Source organism: Phasianus colchicus, chromosome 18 (genome assembly GCF_987193195.1).
Source record: "Phasianus colchicus chromosome 18, bPhaCol1.hap1.1, whole genome shotgun sequence".
NCBI classification, from domain to species: Eukaryota; Metazoa; Chordata; class Aves; order Galliformes; family Phasianidae; genus Phasianus; species Phasianus colchicus.
The window spans coordinates 7811899-7835715 of record NC_143453.1 but is presented as its reverse complement, the minus strand read 5'-3'; the positions used below and the strand labels follow the sequence as shown (position 1 = coordinate 7835715).

General features: G+C 46.6%; 2 protein-coding genes across 8 annotated transcripts; one reads left to right on the top strand and one right to left on the bottom strand.

Moving 5' to 3' along the window:
• Positions 1–86: 86 nt before the first annotated feature.
• On the bottom strand, positions 87–10536 carry MORN3 (MORN repeat containing 3). 6 transcript variants are annotated; one of them, XM_031592598.2, is made up of 6 exons: positions 10461–10536; positions 6119–6274; positions 5503–5660; positions 3671–3830; positions 2048–2232; positions 87–216 (listed from the first exon to the last, which is right to left on the bottom strand). In XM_031592598.2, exons 2-6 carry the CDS (start codon positions 6261–6263, stop codon positions 145–147), a joined length of 720 nt encoding a protein of 239 aa, XP_031448458.1. In that variant the 5' UTR covers positions 6264–6274; positions 10461–10536; the 3' UTR covers positions 87–144. The 6 variants fall into 6 exon arrangements, with proteins under 6 accessions (XP_031448458.1, XP_031448456.1, XP_031448454.1 ...); XM_031592596.2 differs by lacking the exon at positions 10461–10536 and adding an exon at positions 6881–7198; XM_031592594.2 differs by lacking the exon at positions 10461–10536 and adding an exon at positions 7032–7198.
• On the top strand, positions 10521–22789 carry TMEM120B (transmembrane protein 120B). 2 transcript variants are annotated; one of them, XM_090120990.1, is made up of 12 exons: positions 10521–10704; positions 12713–12831; positions 14353–14469; positions 15415–15474; positions 15687–15782; positions 16814–16903; positions 19420–19485; positions 20193–20254; positions 20497–20589; positions 21002–21066; positions 21224–21296; positions 21692–22789. In XM_090120990.1, exons 1-12 carry the CDS (start codon positions 10636–10638, stop codon positions 21766–21768), a joined length of 987 nt encoding a protein of 328 aa, XP_089977116.1. In that variant the 5' UTR covers positions 10521–10635; the 3' UTR covers positions 21769–22789. The 2 variants fall into 2 exon arrangements, with proteins under 2 accessions (XP_089977116.1, XP_031448438.1); XM_031592578.2 differs by having other exon boundaries at positions 10522–10704; positions 21224–21292.
• Positions 22790–23817: the final 1028 nt, after the last annotated feature.

Genomic DNA, 23817 nt, shown 5'->3' with positions numbered 1-23817 from the left:
CACAGTGAAGCATACAGGGGCAGTTCTGGGGGACAGGTGAGGCTGACCACAAGATGACGTACAGCAGCATGGACATGAGACTCAAATGAGTAAGTAACCTGAGATCGTGTTCTTATCCTGCATCTTTTTTCCTTCAGCATCCCATTATTTGTTTTGGCTGTCATCAAACATCACTTGGGCCTCTGCTAAAACACCATCAGGATCAGCTAGTTCAATCTAAATAAAAAGAACAGAAATCAATTATGCAGTGTAATTAAAGCAGCTTAAAGTTTATGGCTACTGATTAACGTTAACAGAGCATCTCCCGTGCAGCAGGACTGCAGTTTATACCACAACCTTTCAGTTACTAATTCAGAAACATCACTGCACTTCCCAGATTTCATTACAATGTTGAATGTCCATTTGTCTCCTTGCAGTAGCCCAGCATGGAGTGCTGCACTGATTCTTCTTTAATAAAAGCACATTCTTGGGCAAATCTGGCTCTGGTTTGCAGCCTGTTGGATCTCACCTGTAGTTTCACAGTGAGTAATGAGCAGTCATACAACTGAGCATCAGTAAGTCACGTGAAAGCAGGAGTCCATGCCATCAAATGGGGTGCATGCAGATAATGCAAAAAGAAGCACTAAAGCCGTGCCAGGAGCTTGTCATCTTGCTCTGACTTCCTTTATATCCCCATGCGTGCTGGGGGCTTTACATGTGTGTTCTCCCCAGTACAAGACAGGGTCCTTGTTTCACTAAGCCTTACAAAGCCCTGGCTTCAATAACCAGGACAGCAGTGCTCCAAGGCTGCTCAGTTGTCCTTCTCCTCGCTACAGTCAGGGCCCTCTCAAACACATCCTCCTATTGCTCCTTTTCCTTGCATGCCTTGAAAGGAAAGAAGGCTGAATTTTCCCTAACTGGTGCTACTGACGGTAATTTGACAAATGGTTTATGAAAACCCATAGTCAATTGTTCTCCTTTTATGTTTCTTCATTCCTGTTCTGAGATCAATAAATCTCTTCCAGCTGAAAGCACAATAATGGTAGTGAGAGCTGATGCTTTCTTTTAGTTCATAAAACAAGGAAAACTGGGTTATAATTTGGTCTTTATGGGAGCTAATTGAGCAGCTGGGCTCTAGCACCCTGCTTTAGCAGTTATGACATTCATCCTGTGCCCTGGGCTGAGATGCCAAAGAGGCAGCTCTCTTGAGTGACCTCTGACAAACCATATGAGGTAAAGATTTTTAGCTACAGAAGCACTGCTCTTTTTGCAAAATTGGGGCTGCTTTTCTCTGGTGAGTGTTTGGTTTTTATCGTTCTGTGCTGCTGTGAGTGTGCCTTAAACTTGAAGGAACTGGCTGTCAAAAATGCTGGAGAACCTTACGATAGAAAGCAGATGTGGATAAAGTTAGGAAATGAAGTTGTAAGAGCTGTGGGCCTCAGTAGACTGTGCCTTGCCCAGCACTAATTACTGCAATCCTATTCCTGGAGCAGAGTTAGAAGGTAAGAAATGTCACTGGCTGTGAGGCCTCTCTTCCCTGCACTACTGGAAAAAAGCGGCTGTGTGCCAAGTTGTGGTCATTGAAGGTGTTGCAGCTCAGTCCTCAGCAAAGCTCTGCATTGTTTGGCTGCTCTCAAGGGAATGGGGCAGCAGGGATGTTGGTGTGGGCGCTGCCAGGGGCTGGGGAACAGAACTGGTGCAGGGTTCAGCTGGTTTGGTGAGGTCTGGTCAGCCCTAGACGTTGGGCTGGGGGAAATTTAGTTTTGACACACATCCCACTATTGTTTCTGTGGCTGTTATCTGCATCTCCTTTGTGCTGGGTCGGAGCGCTAAGCAGTTTTGGTGCAGAACTGCATTTTCAGAAGTGCAGGCAAGTCCAAGGCTCCAGCAGGGAGCCAGCTGCTTGGCCCTGCAGGGATGTTCAGGTCACTGCTAACCAAAAGAGCTTGAGCATAGACCCTGAGAGTGACTACCTGAAGAGAAAGCATGACCCAAATAGGTACCGTGAGCTCTAACAAGTGCTGTTGGCATAAACATCATTAGCAAATCAGCATTTCCAAGCAGTTACCTTTGGGATTGGATACTGGGTAGGGGCAGGAGCTGCATCTCTGCTGAAGTCGATCATAATCCCACATTTTGGTACATCTGTCACCCAGATGCCTTCAAGCAGTTGTCCCTTATCCAAGTAGAAGAATCTGCCTGGGCCATGCTTCTTTCCATCTTTCCAACCTCCTTCATACCTATTATTGTTTGCTGTGATCAAACATACGAACAGACCATGAAATTTGCATGCGTTCATCCAGAGGCTGGGTACAAAGCTGAGGCCATGTCAGAGGGGCTGCCTGCGCAGGGTGTGCTGCAGCATGCTGGCATTCCTATGCATTGCTCACATCTGCTGCCCCACCAGAGGATCCCAGAGCAGAGGATTGCCTACTGCTGCACTGCTCTGGTCTGAGCTGCGGTGAAGCAGCACTTTGCTCCTGACTGCTCCCCCTGCCAGGCACGTGGCCAGGGCGAGTGATTTAATCTGAGCTGCGGCTCGTTGTGACCTCCGCTGGAGAACTCTTTCTTTCACCATTGCAATGCTGCCAGCACGTGGGCACACTTCCAGCGGTCGAGCTGAATGCATTCAGCTTACGGGTATGAAATAATCGCTCTGGCTAATTTTAACCAGAAGGAATCCGGCTCAGTGGGGTCCCGGGCTCTGCCTGGGACAGGCGGGCTCTTGAGCAGCCCAGCAGCAGCTGCTAAACCCAGAGGGTGCCTGGTTTCTAACAGGGAGATTGGTTTGGATGGGAACAAAGTGGGGCAGCTGAATGAGCTGCCCCTGAAAGCATGCGTTGGTGTCATTGTATGAGCCATTGATCCAAAATGGGTTTACAGCCAGCAGAGAAAGCGTAGATGTGTACACAGTGTGCAGAGGGGAGGGTCATGCTTGTTCCTCCTGGCTGCTTTGCTTAGCGAGTGATTTGCCTTGAGATTGCCCCCAAGAAAAAAAGGAAGAGATTAATAATAATACTCATAATAACCTGCGGAGGTGATATTTCTTCAAATGTTCCTGGAATGTGGTGTTCTGTACTGCAAAGGACTGGCAGTCTTGGCTTTTGGAAAAAAAAAAAATTGAATCACTAGCAAAGTAAGAGGAAAAATGATCCAAATTTCTATTTTATGGTGGGATTGCCCCAACGTTTCCAATCTGTGATACACTCAAGTGTCATATCTGGGAAGGCATTGGGTAATAATGAACCCCCTGCGTTCTCTCACTGTGAGCCACTGTCGGAAGTACAAGAGTGGATGGAAGGAGCCCAGAAAAAGAACTGTTGTTTGTCATGTACTGGAAAATGGACTCTTTGGTATGCAGTAGCTAGAAAGCATGCCTGGCGATGTGCCTGCCTTAAAAATAGCGATTTGTTCTTCTCTGACCCAACAATATATCATCTCTAACCCTAACCATCTCCGTCATTTAAATGTAAATCACAGCAAAAGCAAGCTTCCATGTGTGTGGCCTTATGCATCACAGGCCCGCCCTTGCCCGTGATGCTTGCTCTAGAGAGGCACCAGACGGGACGGCAGCCTCTGCCCCACAAGGCTGCGCTGGAGATCAAGGCAGCACAACCGATCATCTGGGAGGAAAGAACCGTCACCGCTGCTGTGGGTTTACACAGGGCCACGCAGGCTCGCTGGTACTTACGCAGGCACAGCATCCCCTGCCCGTCCGGCCGGCCTGCCAGCCACTGCCCCTCATAGGTGGAGCCGTCTCCGTAGCACATCCGACCCCAACCACTCCTCTGCCCGCTGCTCCACTCGCCCTCATAGCGCTCCCCGCTGGGGTAGAACATCGTCCCGTAGCCCTGCACAGCAGCAGAGGAGGTCACTGAGGAGCTTCTCTGTCAAAAGGTGTTCGTGTTCAATTCTGGGGCATTAATTTCTTGGTATGATGCTCCTTTGCTTACTACTATTACATGCAGCTGATGGCAGCCTAATTGAACCTCTGTTTATGTGTTGCAGAAAATGAGAGGTGATGCTATGGGATTTTATTCACCAATTATCAAATTCCCATAACAAAATGTCAGGTCTGTATCTCAGTGTATTGTTTTTGGCATGACTGCTGCTAATATTTGGCTAAAGGCAGGTTCAACTGGTATACAAACCTGGGGATGCATGACCTAAGTGATATGCCTCTCCCAGGGGGATGTGATGTCCCATGACAGAGCTGATGTCTCCTGCAGTCTGCAGCATCCCAGGCTGGCAGCCCCTTCCCAGCCTGGGGCAGACTAACAATCTCCAGAGCCAGCAGTAATGGGTTTTGCTCCTGCTCCATCCATAAACACAAATAGCTCTCTCTTCTCAGACTGTCTCTCAGCTCATTGCAGGTGGTACATTTGATCAATGAACTTCTGAATTAAGTCTATTAGGTGTGTGTGAGCTGGAAACCTCAGGGAGGTGTTTATCTTGTGTCTGTGCTGGCCAGGTTAGAGACTTCCCCATGGTGGGGCATAATACCACTGAGAAATATTTACATGTTATTAATGACTTTTCCCATAGGACAAAAGCAGTAATTTACCTTTTGGGGAAAAAAGAAAAAAAAAAAGAGTTGTGTCAATAGCTGATTCTTCAGAGCAGTAATTCTATTAAGCTTCCTGGATGCAAAGGGGAGGATTTTGTAGAAAAAAAAAAAAATAGAAATACTGTTGTTTGGATGTCATTGTAAATGTTTTGCCAAAACTCAATCATCCAAAGTACATTCCCAGGGAATGAGGGAAGAAGCTCCTGCAAAGAGGCTCGAGCCATAGAGCTGCACACCAATTAGAAGCATGAGAGGCTATTCATTTAACTTAGGAGTGGACACAAAGGCAACCATAAGGCTTCCATTGGCAGATCAGAAAATCCTAAAAGGATTTTGCTCATAGGATTGCAGTTGTTTTTACCGGATGACTTCCTCATTGTGCTTCCTGTAGAAAAGCTGGTGATTTATGTGATGGGCTCAATTCCCAAAATAACTTGTTTTTTTGCTTAATGTGCTGTAAAACTTGCAGCACGGTGCTTCTAAGCTGGTTTCTCTCACAGCGCTTGCAGTGCATGCTCTGTGGGCAAGTTCCTCCTGCACTGCAAGCATGCTGGAAGCACGTCAGTGTTGGGGTCAGCATGCACTCATGCATGGACACATGACCTGACCCTCCTGTGCTGCAGGGGCTGGGGAGTGGGGAGATGGGTGCTTCCTGCAGTCTGTGGGCTCTGCAGTGTGATGGATATCACCCCTGGAACTTCCTGAGCTTTCAGGAGGGACAAGCCAAATTTTAAAGCAAACGCCGACCTGAAGGCTGGGGAGGCAGGGAGATGGCTTTCCCACTGGGAGAGGGCTTCAGCACGAGAGCTCTTGCTTTCAATTCCTTGCTTCACATACTCATTTCCCCCAAACCCTTCTGGACCTTCAATCTGGGGGACTGGTGGCATTTGAAAAAAATTGGTATTTTAAATGATTGTTTCGCATGCTTCAAAGCAGGTGCAGGAAATCTCACTTACGCATTTTTTGTCGTTTCTCCACCAGCCTGTATACACCTTCAGGTACTCCTTGGTCACGGGGTCAGGGATGCTGTACGAGCCATAGCCATCCCGCTTCCCAAACTTCCAGTCACCGCTGTAAATAGCACCGTTGTGCTTCCAGATCTGTGTGCCTTTACCTGTTTCAATAAACAGGGATTGCAGGGAGATGATCACGATGAGTAGGAGAATGTGTGATGCTAAATGACTGTATCATAAGCAAGTGTGTTTCAGTGCTGGCAGTGCAGCAGCATCCCTGCTTTTTGGGCTGTCTGTGCTCTCCCTGCAACCCATGTGCTGGGAGCTCAGAGTGCTGTGTCAGTGCAGCTGTGGGTGCATGGAGCTGACTGCGGCATGCTGGGTTTTAGAGCATTTCTAACATCTGTAGTCTAGATGTCTCAGTAATAGCCCTGCAGCTGAGTGCACACTTCATTACCCATTAGAAATATGTCTGAGCACATTTTTACATGGCATTACATCGAACACATGCTGTTGTATGTGGATGAACACATACAGCCACTGACTGACTGCTCCCTGACACCCTGAACTTTTGTAAAGACGCCTACATTGGTGCTTTTCTCCAAATGATGGATCTTACCATGTTTCAAATTGTCCAACCATTCTCCAGTATACTGATCCCCATTTACAGCATAGACTGTATGTCTTAATCCATGTTTCTGTGCTTTCCTGTCCCATTCATGCCAGAGAGGCTCTGCAGCCCTGGGATATTTTACAACAGGCATCGTGTTCTCAGCTGGAAGGGAAAACAAATGATTGTCAGAAGTGAATTAGAGAGAAATTACAAAGGCAGGTACTGGTAGAACGGTCTATTTGTAAGCTGTACTTTAATATGCATCTGAGACAGTAATTGAGGGTTTGATATATATCAAGATGCGACAAACAGAAGGTATCTAAAAATATCGATGTACAAAACAGCTCTATCTGAAAATAGGCTGGTAGCATGTTGGGAAGTGCTAAGTAAGTGCAGCAGGATGGGGCTGTGTACCTTCAAGAGGACTTCGGGACACAAGGGAAGGTCAGACCTGTCCTGGCACAGTGGGAACACAGCCAATCTCCTTCCTAAGGCTGCTCCTCTGCCTACTCCATGTCAGGAGGGAGCACTCATTGAAGCACAAGGCAGAATTGTATTTTAGGAAATATCTCACTGCTAGGGAGTAAAATCTAGTACCTTACATAAATCTGGTATCTTAGAAAACAGAGTTAACATTCACCCTTAGCTCTCCGCTCGGTCATTCAAAAATTATTTCATGTCTATCACCGCTAAAAAATGGCGGTGATAGACCCTTCTACCCCAATAAGCAGTGTTGTTGTGTATCGTGCTTCCCATCTCGCTCCTCACCAGCGGTGCCGGGCAGCAGCAGCGGGAAATGAGCTCATTGTGAGCTCAGTGCAGGACGTTCCTAGTGAGGCGGCAGCGGGTCGGGAAAGCCCACTCGCAGACGGGCCCGCGCCTCCCGACCGCCCGGCCCAGCCGCCCCGCGGGCACCGACCTGCCGGGGAGCGCAGCGCTTCCAGCCACCGCTGCGGGCATCGCCGAGTCGTCATAGCGACGCTGCCAGCGCGTGCGCGGAGCGAGAGCTTGGAGCAGCGCCGGCTGTGCGCGGCCCCGGAGAGCCTGCAGGGAATGGGAGCGGGTGCTGCGTGCGGCGGGCTGTGGGTACGACAGTGCTGGGCAGACTGACCCTACCAGGAAATATTGATACGAGAAATATATTTCCCGTTATTAAAAATGAGAGAAAGGTGTTCAGGAAGGATTTCTTCACACTCTTTCACAAATGCGTTCAGGTTTTGTGCAGAGCCTGAGAACCACCAGAGAGCGGAGGCACAGGGCTGCAGAGCAGGACAGGGGTGGTGGGGGAAACCCGCAAAGGAGAGGAAGGAAGTGCTTATTGCAGCCCCGAGGTTACAGCCTTATATTATGAGCACAAACAGGCCCTGCTGGAAAAGCATTAATTATTTTGAGTTAATTAATCTTGAATAATTCAGCCTCTGTATTGCACTGCAGTTAACTGAGAATCTGTCAGTTACGTTAATTAATTACCCAACTTGGACAATTGCATGTGTTTATTTTTAACCAGTGCAGCTTGTGCAGGGATTTAGAAAAGCAAGCCCAAACTGCGTGTCACCAACCCACAGCTTTTGCCAAACAAAAGGTACAGTTACGTGTATGTTTGAAATTCAATTAAACTGGTTTAGATGCAATTAAAAAAAAAGAAGATAATTAAGCAAATTAAAATTCACAAATTGGTTTCTAACCTTTTTAATGCTTAGAAAAAGCACAGAGGCAGATGTAAGCAAAGCCAGTGGCAATGAGAATAACACACAAGCATGAGCTGCATAGAACTCAAGAGTGCAGCTCCATATCTCACCTGTTAAACAGAACCAAAGATGGCCTGGGAGTGACCGGCCTGTCCTGCTGAGGGCTGATCCTCAAATGAGTGACAAGAGGGCTCCATTATATTAAATATTTCTTACTATACTATGTCACAAATCCTTTCTCTGACTTCAAGTTCGGACAGTAGCCCCAGTGTGCTGAGCAGAGCAATAGAGGTGTGCGGGGAGGCGCGGGCAGGACTCTGCCACCTGTGCAGCGAGGACACAAGACACACCGTGGGCTTTAGTTCTTGTCTTTTTTCAGTTTAGAAAGTGAGATTTTATTTTGTTGCCGTTATTAAATGAACCCAAAGGACTTTGGTGCTCTACAACATCTGAAACCAATCATTTTTGCAATAAAAAGACAGCTGCTCTGAGCTGAGATTGCTCTCACAAAGCGGAGGGAATCACCAAAGTGAAATGCCCAAACCAACTGAAAACTGTCAGAGTCAATAACGTAAGTTTATTCTGGGAACTTTGTAAATAGAGGAAAACACTTAGAGAAACATATGCTGGAATTCTTTAAAGGTGAAGAATGTGACAACAACATACTGTGAAAGCAGGATGCTCAGATGCGTGCTTGACTGCTGCTACATTCAATTTAAAACCCAGGGGAAGAGGTGGGAGCGTCCTGGACTGTGACCAAACATGTGTCAGGTTTGGCCAAACGAGCAGAGTGGGTGCAGCACTCTCAGCTTTTCCCCACGGGTGTTTTTAAGAGTTATTGTGAACAGGATTTAAGAGATGTTGAAGTAGAAGGTTTCAGACAGAAATTCCATGGGCTGATTTTTGCTGAGAAGACAGCCTTGTAGGAATGCTTTTCTTTCCATCTCTTTGCGCCTGTTTGCTGTGAGCAGCTCTCTCAAGATAAAGATCGTGTTGTCTTTACATCCAGACAATCTGAAGTCAGATCTGTGGGTTATCTGAGATGCCCAAGCACTTGCATATCTATGCAAAGTGCCATGTTTACCAGAGAGCTGCAGCAGCTGCTGCCTACCAGACAGCCTTTCCCCCAGAATTTCTTTTGCTGCAGATTTACAGCTCATTGTTTCTACTTGAGTACCTGTGACAGCACCGCTCAGGGATTCCAATGCTACTCGGAGAAGTCATCCCAAGCTGCGAATTACTTGCTGTGCAACCACAGAGTGCCCCGCAGGACCCTGGCTGCTGCTTTAAAACATGCAGATCACAGGATGATGATGAAGGCAAAAGTAATTTGGCCGTACTTGAGATAATGCCTCACTTGTTCCAAGTCCTGAACCGAGGAATAAATCCCGATTACACGATGAGATCAGCAGTACCAATTCCCCGTTGAAATATGAGTTAGAATGTTTTATTTATCATGGCTTACTGTCACCTGATGTTAGAATTCGTATTTTACCCTTTCCTGTGTTGCACTGCTGGAAAGAATTGGTATTTCTAAGACAAAGGAAAAGAATCAATGGGAACAGACTCAGTTATGACGAGAGAACAGAATGAATGCAGTCTGTGTTCAGGAGTCCGGAAGGCAAAAGAAAGGAGCTCACATCTGACTGTATCTATATTACTGTAAGTATTCCGACTAAAGTTAACATCAAATGAACAGACACAACTGCTGTGATCTTTAACTTGAATTATTAACTCAGTTTCTTTGATATGTTTTCTGGCAGTGATGGTAGATGACTCGAGGACCATTAAAAGTAAAGGCAAAACAGATTTTCTGTTGGTAGACTTGCTTTTCAAAGGTCCAAGACGAAAGGCTTGCCATTAAAAAACATGGAAAGTTAAACTTGCAAGATACCTAAAAACTTTAAAATCTTCAAGTTCAGAGGAAATGCATTCATCACATATTGACAGCAAAAGGACCATTTCACAGCCTCAAATCCAGAGCTCCAGAAACCAGAGTGACGCAGCAACGCTGTGAGGCAAGGAAGGAACGCTCCCAGTCTGACCATCCAGCACTGGTTGCTTTCTGGACACTTCTGTCATTTTTTAGCAAGCTGTGTTTGAGGCACCTGAATCAGGGATGCCACAAACCCTCTTCAGGAGCCTCTCTGGCTGTTACACCTGCACAGCCGTGTCTGTAAAATGGTGAGCTGAACCCAAGTCTCACCTGCGCCAGTGCTGTGCTACGGAGCAGGGCTGAGGGGTGGTGGGGAGACAAGGATGCATCTTGAGATGGGATGTGAAAACTGTACAGGATGGGGCTAACTGGCTGCCCAGCAGCACGTGTGTTTTAGTTAGGAGAAATAGAAAGGATGGAGGCTCTCCTGAGATAAAGCAGGCTCCAGAAAACACGGCAGCCTCAGGGAAGCTCTGAGGAATTCGCCTCACGCTCTGGCTGAGCCGCAGGACTGCTCGTAACACCGGGCAGGAAAGGAAAGGCGTGGAGAAGCCAGGAGTGGCATTTTTTAAAACGCTTTTCTGCAGCAGACCGTCAGAGCAGGACCCGTTCTGCAGCGGAGACGGGCAGCGTCCCGCACAGCTGCGCTGAGCGGCCCCCCTCGCACCCCTACACCCCCACACAGCGCTGCGCGCCCCGCGCGGGGACCGTTGGCGGCCGTTACCTCAGGAGGGCGCGCGGCGCGCCGATGGGCGGGGCGCGTCGTGTCGCGCCGCCTCAGCCCCGCGCGATGACGTCAGCGGCGCACGTGGCCGCCGGGCCGGGCTGCGGGCTGCGGGCTCGCGCCGCTCTCGTCCCGCCGGCCCAGCGGCTCGCGCCACGCCGCAGTGCGCCGCGCCATGAGGGTGCAGCTGGAGCGGTGCTGCGGGGAGTGGCGGGAGCTGGACGAGGAGTTCCGGCAGCTGCAGGTGAGGCGGGGCCCGGGGCCGGCTCACCGCGCGGGCTCCCGAGCCCCGCGGGCGAAGGCGCGACGCGAAGACGGAGCGCGGCGGGCTCGGGCTGTGCCGCGTCCTCCCGAGGGCCGCCGGCTTCTTTCCCGGCGGTCCGGCGTAGAGCGCGGCCGAACGGCGGTGTTCGCTGCCGGCTCGCGTGCCGCTCCGCGCCGTGCTGCTGGCGGCCGCCGGCTGGTGCTGCCGCGGCGGAGGAGGAGCGCGGTCCCCGCTCCCCGTCCCGCTGCCTTTCTCCCGGCGGCGCTCCGAACGCCCTCGTGGCTCCGGCAGCTCCGTCAGGGCGCCGCGGGTCGGAGGCGCGGCTCCAAGCGGGAGCGTCGCGGTTTTGGGTCTTGCTGCGAGCCGCTAACGGTGCCTGCGGCATCTCCGCCTCCTGTGGGAAAGCGGCTGTTGCCCCAGGCTCTTCAATTCGGCGCAGAAATGCCCCCTCCTGTATGGGACCTTTGTTTTTCAATGCGTGCTTACTACGTGGAGAAGCTGCGGCCGGAGCCGGCCTCTGGAACGTGGCTGCGGGTTGGCTGTGTTCGCAGGAAGGCAGCGCTGCCTGCAGGGCCCCTTCGTGCAGCCGCCGTTCTTCGTCAATAAGGATCTTCCCTGTGTTCTTCTAGATTTAATGTCGCTTTTAAGTCATTATCGTGATGTTTTTGGCTAATGGTAGTATTTACCAGTTCTCAATTGGCGTGTTTGCATTTCTAATAAATACTGAATGCTTTCTAGGTGAGCAGCTCCTTATTCCCTTTTAGCCAGCCTTGAAAAATACCCTTATTTGTGTGATTTGGGAGAACAAGGGCACGTCGTGTGACATCCAGAGGAGCTGAATGAGTTCCTGTGCATCCCGGAGAGCCCCAGAGTGCTGCCAGTTCTCAGCCGAGCTGCACCAGTGCTGGGCACTGAGATCTCTGGGCATGGTTGGTTTGGTCATTAAGGCTTTCAGGTTGGGTGGTGGAGGTACGTGGCTCCTGTAAATTATGAACAGAAGAGCTGCTTTGTTTGGTCTTAGTGCTGCTTTTATGCTTCAGGAAAACCAGTGGTAATTTTCTGTGGTTGTTACCTGAGATGTGCAAAGGAGATAAAGCAAAAAGCCATTTAACCCCTGCATCGCCTCCCCAACGCCACTGACTGCAAACTGCCTTCTGAGTTGTTATAGCTCTTAAAATTTATGTTTCTCCTTAAACCAGAGCTAATATTGGGTTTGCACATGACAGTAAGGCATCTAGCTTGCAGAGGGTCCTGATGCAAACTGTGACACCCAGCTAGGTGTTCAACTTGTACAGGTTTGTTTGGTGTGAAATCCACATCAGATTTATTTGCTAACCAAGCCCTTGTGTACCTTGCTGCCATCTCTGAGAGGATTGAACACAGGATCCAGTACCTCCTGGGTCTCTTGCATCCTTCCTTCTGCTGGGTGAGCTGAGGCTTGGTTCCTCATGTGCTGGAGGCACCAATGTGGCTGTGCCGGAGCAGAAGTAGGGCTTGGGGTGGCCATGGTGGCCAGGAGGTTTGTCTCATTGCCTGGGTTTGGGTTGTGATTCCTATGGTTTCCACCTGGGGCCTCAACTTCTTTCCTCTTTTTTTTTCTCAGCTTGAATGGCTGGGAGATCAGAGTTCCTGCAGGTTCTCCACATGTTTGATGGGAATGATTTGGGATTGAACCGGAGAATAAGGGCTTTATTATAGGGTGCCCTAGGAACAGGGAGCTCCCCAGAGGTAAAGGCTTGTTAGAAAGAGGAAATGAAGTGAATGCAGAGAAGATGCTCTTTCTTTTCAGGAATTGTTAGTGTCTGTTTAAGCTGGTTTTCTTTGCCCCCTTGGTTTTCTGCCTGTAATGGAGCAGCACAGGAGCCCCCCCTCCTCAGCTACCTGCTGGCTCCCAAATTCCAGGCTTGCTTTCCTCAGACATGAGGACCAAATACAACACATCACCCAGAAGGGCTCTTCCTACTGAACCTCTCTTCTTCTCCTGTAGGAAACACACAAAGTTTACAGGCAGAAACTGGAAGAAGTTACCAGCTTGCAGACAGCCTGCAGCAGCTCCATACACCGGCAGAAGAAGACATTAAGGGACCTGAAGCACAACCTGCAAAGGTAACAGGAGGTCTGAAGGGTGGAGGAGGCAGGGATGGGATGTTTCTGCTTCCCAAACAGCAGAAGTGTTTGGATTTTCAGCATTTAATATGTAGTGTACATCATGGTGGCAGTTTTGCTTCATATAATCTTGAGTTACCTCCTTTGTTACAGCCAGGTAAATTTTTTTGTAACCACATGAGAGATCAAGTCTTATAAAAAAAAAAAAAAAGATCCAGTAAGTCTTTGAGGGAGCCTGAATGGATTTGCATCTTTGTAGTAGGCCTGCTATGGTGTGGGACTGTACAGCTGTTGGTCTGTATGTTTTGCTAGGTGAGCAAAGCTTTGCTCCATAAGCTGTGCTGGCAGATCAGGTTCAAGGACTGATGCTGGAGGTGTAACCACCCTACGTGGGTTTATAGGAAGGAACTGTTCCTGGCTGCTCAGCTGCTTGCTGAATTCCTTGTGTGCAGATCCCAGGCAATGCTGGTTGCTGACCCCACTGCTCTATTTTACGTGCATTGGTAACGCTGCAGTTTGCCAGTAAATCATCAGTTGTGGTTTTTTGTTACAACTTGAAATATCTTCTGCTTGAATAGTTGCAGCATCAATGAAAACCTCTTGCAGGGTTGGGCCTGGCTGAGACTTCTAAACCACCACTGTATCTCATCTCTCTTAAACCAAGGGGTAAAATTTGGGCTCCCCAGCAGGGCTCTCGGGGATGCGGCGTGGTGCTTCTGCTCTCTGTAGTCTTTTTTGCCTGTTGTGCGTGGTGGTGGTATCTGCAGGCAGACAGCTGGGGGGTTTTGGAGAGCTGGCTGCTGCAAATGTAGCTTACAGATCCCTTCTCTGCAGGAAGAGCAGCAGTGGTGCCAGGTGGGGTCATGCAGAGCCCTCCTCTCATGCAGTGCTGCCCAGCTACTCCTTGCCCTTCCTAAAATACACAATTTCAGCAGAGGGAAAGCAGCAAGAGAAATGAACCAGAGGGCCCTTCTCCACCTCGCTGTCCTCTGTCCAAGCTACCATTGATTATGGAGGGGCTGCACTGACGTTTCAGTTTAAATGAGTTTGACATGCTTTTGCTGGTGGCTCTGGAGGGTGCATGAGGTCGTTTCTTTCGTTTGTTTTTAGAGGCTGTACAGTGAGCTTTTGTCTTTCATGAGAAGTTTATGGTGTCTTGCTGGAGGCAAGGGAGCACAGATCAGTTTGGATGCTGTAAGGGCAGTACCTGAGACATAGACAAACTTCCCAAAGTGGAAGGAGCTCCTACAAAACTGCACAATGTGATTGAAGTGCTTTGTTTTGGGAGAGGTATGGAGGCCTGTCACTGAGCTGCAGTGAAAGAAGCTGGTTTGTAAACCAGCCAGTTGAAATAACCTACAATGACAGATACTAGGCAATGAAAGAAAATAAAAACAAGAGAGAACAGCGCCGTGGCAGATGTTAGCTTTCTAACAGCATGCATTTTATGGCAAAGTTGCTATCCTTTAAATAAAAGGAGGCAAAAACATAAAGGAAGATTTTGTTTTTGTGTTTTCACAGGTGCAAGCCCAGAGCTACTCCTGAAGAATTTGCTCTTATAGAGCAGATCAGCACCCAGATCAAAGAGAGGCAAAATGCCTTCTTTGACATGGAAGCCTACTTGCCAAAGAAAAACGGGTACGTGCTTTGCCAGAATAGGCATGTGCTCCAGGAAGGCTGATTTTTAACTGTTCACAGTGGTGTTCCTCCCAAAGGATAATGTGTGTATTGAAGAAATACATGTAAAACTGGATTAGTCATAGATCTCTTGCTGAGCTGCTATGTCAGTTGTACATCGAATTCATTAGCTGGAAGTGTATGTAAATGTACTGTGTAGGCACAGGCAGGTTTTCTTGATAAAATAGAAGTGAAACTGTACTGGCAAGAGATGAAGATTTCACTGTGAAACAGTGAGTTGCACTCTGTGCTTATTTTTTTTTTTTGAAGACTAAATCAGTATGGGAAATCTCCCCCTTCCTGTTTAACTTTCTTCTCTCCAAACAGTGCTTTCAACTGACTTGAATTTTGTACTTTGCTTCAAGTAGGGTTGCTAGGATGGATTTGGTTCAATTTGTCAAGGGCTGTGCTGCTCTGGCTGCCAGGAGATGCTGATGCTGAGTAAACTGAGCCAAGTGACTTGATTTCTACCCTTGATTTGTTTGTTTCCCCTTCCCAAGTCTGCATTTTCAGTGTCTGTACAGTGAGCTGAGCTTTCAGGTGGAAATGGTCTGGAGTGGGGAAGTGAAATGAAATCAAAGAGCTGGTAAAAGTGGCTGCAGCACTGCAGGTGGAAGGATCCATTGAAACTTTTCTTCTAATTTCTCCATATAATTTTTTTTTGGTTTCTGACATCTTACCCTTTGGCATAGCACAGAAAAGAGACCAGAAAATGAATTCTTCCTCTTGCTTCTTGGAAATGCTAACTGAACTTTCTGCATTTAAATCCTCTTCTGTAGTCTGCATCTCCAGTTTGCTTTAACTAAAAGCCTACAGCAAAATGTAAGCTCTGATGTGTGTTAGTCTGTGGTGTTTATAGTAAATGGACTTATTTGGGTCTGTTGGTTTTTTTTTTTTGTCTTCCAGTTTGTACTTAAATCTGGTGCTGGGAAACGTGAATGTAACCCTCCTGAGTAACCAAGCAAAGTGAGTGAGTGCTTCCATGCACATATGTTTGGGGTAGCAGTGGGTGCATGCTGAAGTCCAGAGACAGGAATGGTTTTCTATTACATCTGACTTGTTGTCTTTTGGTTTGGCTTGTGGATTGTATCTGGTTTGAAAAAATGAAGCCACATTCCAGTAAAACACCTGTGTGCACTCACTGATACGTGACGTTTCGTGCTCTTTGTACATTCCAGGTTCGCCTACAAAGATGAGTATGAGAAGTTCAAACTTTATCTCACAATTATCTTGTTACTTGGGGCCGTAGCCTGCAGATTTATTCTTCACTACAGGTAAGGCTGCATTTTTATTTTATTTTTTTCAGTTTTGACCAAGTGTTTTGAATAAAAACATGCTAGATTAGAAGCCAACTAATTTGAACTAATTGCCTGAGATTGTGAGAGAAGGCTTTGGGAATATTTAAGCTTTGAATAGTTGTGCTTCCCCAGCAAGAGATTATCTTTTGCTGCTCTTCAAAGCAGACAGGACAGTATTTTAGCTACTTCCTTTTTCTTGTTTAATGTTTTAGGAGTTTGTTATAACCAATAGCAAGTCCAACACGATCAGTTGTTTTTCTGCTGTTGCACTGTGCTTGAGAAAGGATTTTTGCTTGCAAGTTGTCCTAGATTGGTATCAGCACCATGCAAACACCACATAAGGGAGCATCTTCATTTTAGATGTGGCTATTTGATGTAAAGTCTAGATCATGACAGTGTATCAATAAGCCTCCCCTGTTCAATTTTCCTTAAAAAAACCAGTGAGGTGTTTTAGCTACACCACAGCTACTGAGGTGTCTGTGGATTGTACTGAGGACTGATGCTGTTGTACAGAGGCTGCTCCAGATCCCCATGGCTTTGGGGGACTGCAAATGGCAAAATAAAAACTCTTTTACTCTGAGAGTGTAATGCTCTTCTGTTCTTTTAGTTGATTGGATTTGTATAGATCTCATCGAATCTCCTCATTGAATTAGTCTTGAAATGCCTGTCTAAATTGGATCATCTGGTGCTTCCATGGTGCTTTCTCTCCTTCAGATGGAATTAATGTCATCTCTCTGTACCTGCTTATCGGCTCAAGATCTGCAGTGTTACATCATAGGGCACTTCCAGAGTAAAGGACTGAGTGGGGAAGTGCTGCTGATACATACAGCTCTGCGTGTGGATTGGAGATGCCCAGGACTGGGGCTTTGTGTCCATGGCCTCACTTGGGCATGTTTTCATTCAGACAAGGGAACAGAGGGAAAATGGGGATTTTCGAAATGTGTTTTTATAATTAACAGGCTTTCTTATTACTGTGCTCTTTTTGTATTATTATTTTTTTTTAACAGGGTGACAGATGAAGTGTTCAACTTTCTGTTAGTGTGGTATTACTGCACGCTGACGATACGGGAAAGCATTCTCATTAGCAATGGATCAAGGTACTGTGCCACCTGCAAAAACTATTTAATGCATGAAATGTCCTTAAAAGAAAAACAAGCAATAAAAGCAGATTCAGTTTGGCACTGAATCCCAGCAAATCCAAGATGCTGATTCCTCTGTGCAGGGTGTGTTGTCCCTGTTCCCTACCCCAGTTTCTCCCAAGGGCGCATGTGTCCATCTGAGGTTAGGGCAGGGAGGAAAAGCTGCAGTTTCTAAAAGTCCATGATTCCTTTGTTCAAAGTATTGGATGGTTTTGAGAGCTGTGGGTTAGTTGTAGGTGTGATGTGGAATTTCAGTGTGTTTCCAGTGAAATGGCCAATGTGGATACTGATTTTGTGCCTTTTTTTATCTGTAGTACTGCCTGTAGGTGTACTGGCATACATTCACCTCTCATGAGAAAAAGGAGCCAAATCATTTCTTTATGCCATATGGTCAGTGTGGCAGCCCTGCAGGTCACTGTGGTGTGTCCTGAAGCATTTGACTTATTACAGCTGTGATAAAGGAAAATTGGTGGTTAAGATAGGTGGTTAAGATAGATAATTGTATAAACGACTGGCAGTGCAAGTTGAGTGCTGGGAGAAGTAAACGAAAAGATGATCCTCTGTCTGAGCCCTCATTTCTTTATGATACCTCAAGTAAGAATATCCTAAATTATTCTTTTATCTAGTCAGTCCTATTCCTGATGGATTTTGGCAGTCAGCTTTGCTGCTTATGCAGTATACGGGGTTATCAAGGGCACTCTGAGCATTAGAGATTATTAGAGCAAGAGAATGTTGGAAGGAGATTTCCTCCACTCCCAGAACTTCTGTCTGGGTTAGTTGCACAGCCTCATGTGCAGCTCTCAAGGGGCTTGGGCACTCCTCTACCTGGCTGCCTACCTGGGGAGGTTGGGGCTGGTGATGGTATGAGAACTACTGGGTGCAGGTGAACTCAGAGTCCTTGTCCTGGCTGGAGAGTGATAAATCATCTACTCTGCCTCTTGCCTTTACTCCAGGAGAGCACAGAGAAATTTATTGAATTTGCACTTCTGTAGCTTAACCTGGAATCTGGTGGTAGATTTTAGCAATAACCTGATGGTTGCATGTCCCCAGTTTTCATCATCCAGATAGGCTGGCACAGGGCATGGGGAAACCGCAGCAATCGCCTCAGCTCTTCCCAGATGTGATGAGTCTGCATGCGGGTTTGCTGCTGGGTGAGTGGCTGCTGCTGCAACATTTGCAGCTCCCTGTTGCATTAATTGATTAATTAGGCTTCTAATATCTCATTTTCTACCTTTCAAGCAATCAGCATTGAGTTAGTCCAGCTTTCTGCATGCGTTCCTGCTCTGAACGCTGCATAGGTAACTTGTATGCTCCTTAGTAACATAGCAACTCAGGACTCCTTATTCCAGCCAATTTCCTCTCCAAAATCAGTGTGTGTAGCCAATTTCTTCCTTAATCTCCTCTAAGCAGAGGTTGGAGGGAGCATTTTGGGAAGTCTTATCTTAGTATCAGCCCTGGGTGGAGGCCAGGATAGAGATGGGTGAGCAACAGTCAGTGTGTTCCATCCAGCCTGTGGCATTTGTGAATGAAAATGATTTCTGAGCAGTTCTCTGGTGTTACAGCTCCCTGCCCACTGAAAACAAGGGAGAAATCTTGCCACTGGTCATGGATCTTGAGGCGTGCAGGTGTGTGAGAGCTGAACATGGCAAGCTCCATGAAGTGCAAAAGAAAAGGGTGTGCAGGGATGGAAAGTGGCTTGCCCGCTGCCAGCAGAGAAACCTCTGAACCCAGGCTTGTTGCAGCCACAGAACTGGCTCACATCTGCTTAGTGCTAACTAGGTGCTTAATGTTTCAGACCTTTGGAGGCACCCAAAATTAACCCACTGTGTTGGCTTACTTTCCAAATCAGTGCCATCCCTGAAGCATTTTTTTCACTTCTTGATCCAGCCTTGCTACAGCTCTTTCCTGCTTTACTGTAATTTTCTGAGCTCTCTGCAGCATTCATGTCTGAAAAGAAACAGCAACTTAACAGAGGACTTCATTTATTTGCATGGCACAGGAAAAAAAAGGGGATGTGGGCCAAAAAAACATCATGTATTAAGTCATTTCAGTACTGCTCAGGATGAACCTCAGTCGTGTGCCTCACTCCAGTCATCCCACATTTGCAACCCAGTCATGGAGCTGGGATGGTGCCTTTCAGCTCCTGCCCCACTGCTCCCAGTGTCCTGCCCAACACTTGTCTGTGTGCTGCCTTTGTGGCTTTGTGCTGGGAAAAAACAAAACAAACCAGGGGTGTAGCAGGAGGTGGGCTTTCTGGGGGTCCTCACTGCAGGGAGCACATGGGCAATGCAGGCTGCCTTGACGGCCCCTTGGTGATTTCCCAGAAACTCCTTTGCTGCCACCAGCTTTATTTCTTGTTTGAGCTAGGCCATCTATTTATCCGTAATCCAGTCAGGATTAATTTTTGTCTTTAAAGCCAGATTTAAGTTGTTAACATTTATGTTTCTCATCTAACTCTTATTTTTTCTGCTCAGGATCAAAGGCTGGTGGGTGTCTCATCACTATGTCTCCACGTTCCTGTCTGGAGTAATGTTAACGTGGTGAGTTTGCCCTGCCCTGCTCTAGGTTCTTCCAAGCACATAGCAAAGAATCAAACTTGTCTTATCAAACTGAGCAAACAAGCAGCACTTAGCTTTTAGGATGGGATTCTGCTTATAAGCCAGTACCTAAACCAGGTGTGAAGCAAAAAATGCAAGTTACATTCCAACAGATGATGGTGTTGGTCAAACAACACAGGAGTGCACTCTGTGTGTGGTGCCTATATGATCCACTTCAGCTTTGACATGAACTGATCTGTTAATAATTTGTTTTAAAACAACATGGTTTTTGTTGCTGAATTTCTAAGGAGATCATACAGGAGCTGGAGCAAAAGGTCATGTATCCAGAACTGCAGTTAAGAAAAGAAACACAAGCTGTGCTGCTCTATGGCTTAGATTTGTGATGCAGACTCAGCTGAATGGCTTTAATCAGCATCTCATTAAAGCAGGAAACTGCAATAGGCAAATCAGTAAGAGGGGGCAGCCCAAGCCATCAGACCATCTCCTACCATCCACAGTGGTGTAAAGGATGGGCAGGATGTGACAGGCTGTGATGTGTGCCTGTAGCATGCTTTCTGGATTCCCAGATGAGGTGGGGTGGGCTGGCTATCAGCTGCTTATTTCATTTACTAATGGGTTCCTTGGCTGACAAGGCACTGCATCGTATGCTTCTTAATCAAATAAATATTTCTTCTGCATTTTGCTTTCAGGCCAGATGGACTCATGTATCAAATGTTTCGCAGTCAATTTTTAGCATTTTCAATATTTCAGAGTGAGTATATTTTACCTTGGTATTTCAGGAGATATTTCTATGTTGTGTGCTCAGAAAAAAACACTTCTATTTGTTAAATACGAGTCTTAAACTGTGCATATATAAACAGTGTCATACAGCTACAAATATACAACATGCAAGTCTAAACAATAATGCTATGGATTAAACGTTATTAAAATAGTTTTCGTGAGCCATTCAGAAGTATTATAAACATACCAGTAATGCTTTCTCTCTTTCTCCAGGTTGTGTTCAGTTCCTACAGTATTATTATCAAAGGGGCTGCCTGTATAGGCTCCGTGCTTTGGGGGAGAGAAACCACCTGGACCTTACAGTAGGTGAGGCTGCCTGCAATACTGCAGTACAGATGGGGTAGGTTTTAAAGGCAATGATACAGGGGTGGCTTTGTGGCCTTCAGAAAGCAAGCTTTGCACAGCTGATATTCCCTGTCCTGCTGCCTCTAAGACACAGGCAGGAATGGGAGTGAGACTTCTATTTTCTTCCTTGAGTTCTGTGGGTTGGAAACAGGGCTCTGATCTCCATCAGCTCTTGAGAACATTAAGATGGAGGTATTCGTCTGCATTTTCATCCTCCTGCCATTACCACAACTCTGAGACTTTATTTTAACCTAACTGATTATTACTGAACAGGACAGGAATAGTTCTTATGGGATGATCTTGTTGGGATGAGCTGCAGCTACAGTCCTTTCTTATCTATGCTAACTTTCTCTTCTCTGTTAACCTTTTCCAGAGGGATTTCAGTCCTGGATGTGGCGGGGACTGACTTTTCTCCTTCCCTTCTTGTTCTGTGGACATGTAAGTTGGGCTGTCCCATTTCCTCCTCTGCCATGGTGGGGCTGGGGAGGGTGTGCTGGTGGTGCTGTGCTTCGTGCAGTTACACGGTGCTTTGGATCACATCCATCTGGCAAACATTTCTAAATCTTTGATGGTAATGATTCTTTTTTCTTCTTAGTTCTGGCAGCTATATAATGCAATCACGCTTTTTGGGTTGTCCAGGCATAAGGAGTGCAAGGAATGGCAGGTGAGTGTTGGTTCTGCTCAGAAAAAACAGGGGGAGGGAGGGATGTTTTGACCACATCCTTAAAGACATTTGGCTACCTGGATTTAACGATTTGATTTACTGTCTGTGAGAGTCCATTGATGCTGAATGGCAGTAAGTTCAAAAACAAACCATGCCGTTATATTGCTGCCAAGATGATCACGATCCAAATGGGCTTCCTAGAACTCATAGAACTAGATGTGTGGGTGCATATTTGTCTTCTGTCTTCTTTCCTGAGGTGCTAACGCATCTCTGAACTTGCCAACCAGTAACGGTTGAACTTAGAACTGCAGCTAATTTAAAGTTGGTGAAAATAGCACTCCTGCCCCAATTCATCTGACCCTTACTTAACGCTCAACTTTCCCCACCTTTCCCCCTCAGGTTTGTGTGCTGGCTTTCACATTTCTGCTGCTCTTCCTTGGGAACTTCCTCACTACTCTCAAAGTGGTGCACACTAAGCTGCAGAAGAACAAAGACAAAATGAAGAAACTGTGAACCCTCCAGGGGGTGCTGGGTGCCAACATTGGAGCTCGCTGTCCCTGTGCGCACAGCAGGCGCTTGGCGTTGGACGGAGCCTCCTTAATTGCTGCTGCATTGCGAACGGACTTTGAAGAACTCATCTGTCCTGTGTTTGCTGAAGGATGTGGACTCTTCCAGCACAGACTCAGCATATTATGCAAGCATGGCTCTCCAGTTTACAGTCCTGCTATTTATGTATATTTAATACCAAACGTGTTTGCATTGGGTTTTTCTGTATAGTTAGCAGCATGCACCTGCTCGGCAAGAAGCCAGCATTGAGAGAATGTGGGATCTACTGTAATTCCAGTCCTGGAATGATATTTAACACTTTCCAGTTTTATTATTTAAACTCTAGTATGGAATTTTGCAAAGCTTTATGAACACTCCAGGTTGATCAGTAATACAGACTGAATGCTGTTTTTAAAAAGCATTTGTTTCAGGCATTTTCAGTGGCAATACTAATCTGTGTGTACTGTGGAAAAATGCCCATCTTTGTACCATACTGCTGCTATATACACTTCCAAGAAGCTATTTAAAGAAATCTTAAAAACAAGCAAGCAAAACCAGTTGTTAAATGGCAGGGAATTCTGCTAGCCCTCTTTGAGAGGGATCAGGTAATCTGTCCAAGCCTGGAAAAAAAAATAAACCATACAATATGCAGCTGCTTCAGCCCCTTCTTAGTAACAAACACACTCCCCTTTGGGTTGTCTTTTGAGGCACAGTTTTTCCAGAAAATACTCCTGATCAGTGGCAGTTGCACTTCAGGTCCTATTTGCAGTTTTTTTTGTTTTCTTTTTTTTTGCTCCAGTGCTGTTCTGAGAGGTGAAGACAGGCTAAGAAGTATGAAATATTTTCATTAGATACCAGTTGTTAAGAGAATGTAAACACTTGTTCAGAAGGATGGCTGAGAACAAGAAGACTCCCATCTTGCTTAGCTCCTTGTGCTTTTTGAACTTAGCTCAGTAGGCTTGTTTGAGTGCTTTACCATCTGTGCTCCTGAGCTGCTGTATGCAGCGTGCTGCTCAGCTGTGCTGGCTCCCTCTGAGCTAGCTCAGGGCCCAACTGCAGAAGTGGCTTTGGCAGAACGATGCGAGTTCTGCCCATCTCCCAGTAAGCATGCTCATGAGGAAATACTTATGCACTACAGACTTCAAATATTTCAGCAGTTGTTTTGTTGCTGCAAGGCAAATAATTTATCCTTATGGTGTCACCGCCGTGTGGGCACAAAAATTGCAACTTGCATATTTTGAACAATTTTTACTCTAGCTGGGTTGTATCTTGCACCCTGTGTGAGGTTGGTTTTTGTGCTTCTTTGAACTCCATTTATGAAATGTAAATTCTTCTGAGAGCAGTGCTAGAACCTGGTGGAGCTGAGCAGTCAGAGGTGAGGGGACACTTCAGCAAGCAACTTGAATTCTGCAGCGTGAGAAACTGGGATTATAAAAGCAAGGAAAGATTCCAGACATGCTGAGGGTAAATCAGCATGGTGATGTTTCAGACTTACTGGGTAAGGTGATGTGTGTTTTTGTTTTATTGTTTCATAATCTCTAAGCTTGTAATTTTAAACTTGGATCACCTTTGTTGATTCAAAACGAGTTGGGGGGAAATAAGAGTTTAGATTTCAAGGATCAAGGTTTTATCCTGCATGTAAAATGGTATGATGGTTCATTTCAAAACAGTTTTTCACAAGCTGGCCGTGTTTTCACCAGCAGAGGATAAAACTGTGTGAAACCTGAATGATGTGTAGTTATCAGGCTGTGCATTGAAGTATTTTCTAGTAATGGGCACCTGGTATGCACTGCCCAAATGTCCTGGCAAAGTATTCTCTTGTTACTGTAATGCAGGACAATCATAGAAAATCATAGCAGTCCTGTTTATTCTCCCTTAGTTTGCCTCAATAAGAAAACTTGTAAGTTCTGCAGTTGTACTGCAGAAACCTTCACCCTCACAGGGCTGGCTCATAATGACTACAGACTAGTGATTGCTCC

Excerpts from the sequence above, each read along its gene's own strand:
- MORN3 (XM_031592594.2), bottom strand. The coding sequence starts at position 7,086 with ATGACGACTCGGCGATGCCCGCAGCGGTGGCTGGAAGCGCTGCGCTCC. Across the intron at positions 2,233-3,670 it reads GCAGGGGATGCTGTGCCTGC|CAAACAATAATAGGTATGAA; the intron begins GTAAGTACCAGC and ends GTTTGATCACAG. Across the intron at positions 217-2,047 it reads CCCAGTATCCAATCCCAAAG|ATTGAACTAGCTGATCCTGA; the intron begins GTAACTGCTTGG and ends CTTTTTATTTAG.
- TMEM120B (XM_031592578.2), top strand. The coding sequence starts at position 10,636 with ATGAGGGTGCAGCTGGAGCGGTGCTGCGGGGAGTGGCGGGAGCTGGAC. Across the intron at positions 12,832-14,352 it reads CTGAAGCACAACCTGCAAAG|GTGCAAGCCCAGAGCTACTC; the intron begins GTAACAGGAGGT and ends GTGTTTTCACAG. Across the intron at positions 19,486-20,192 it reads TCTGGAGTAATGTTAACGTG|GCCAGATGGACTCATGTATC; the intron begins GTGAGTTTGCCC and ends TTTTGCTTTCAG.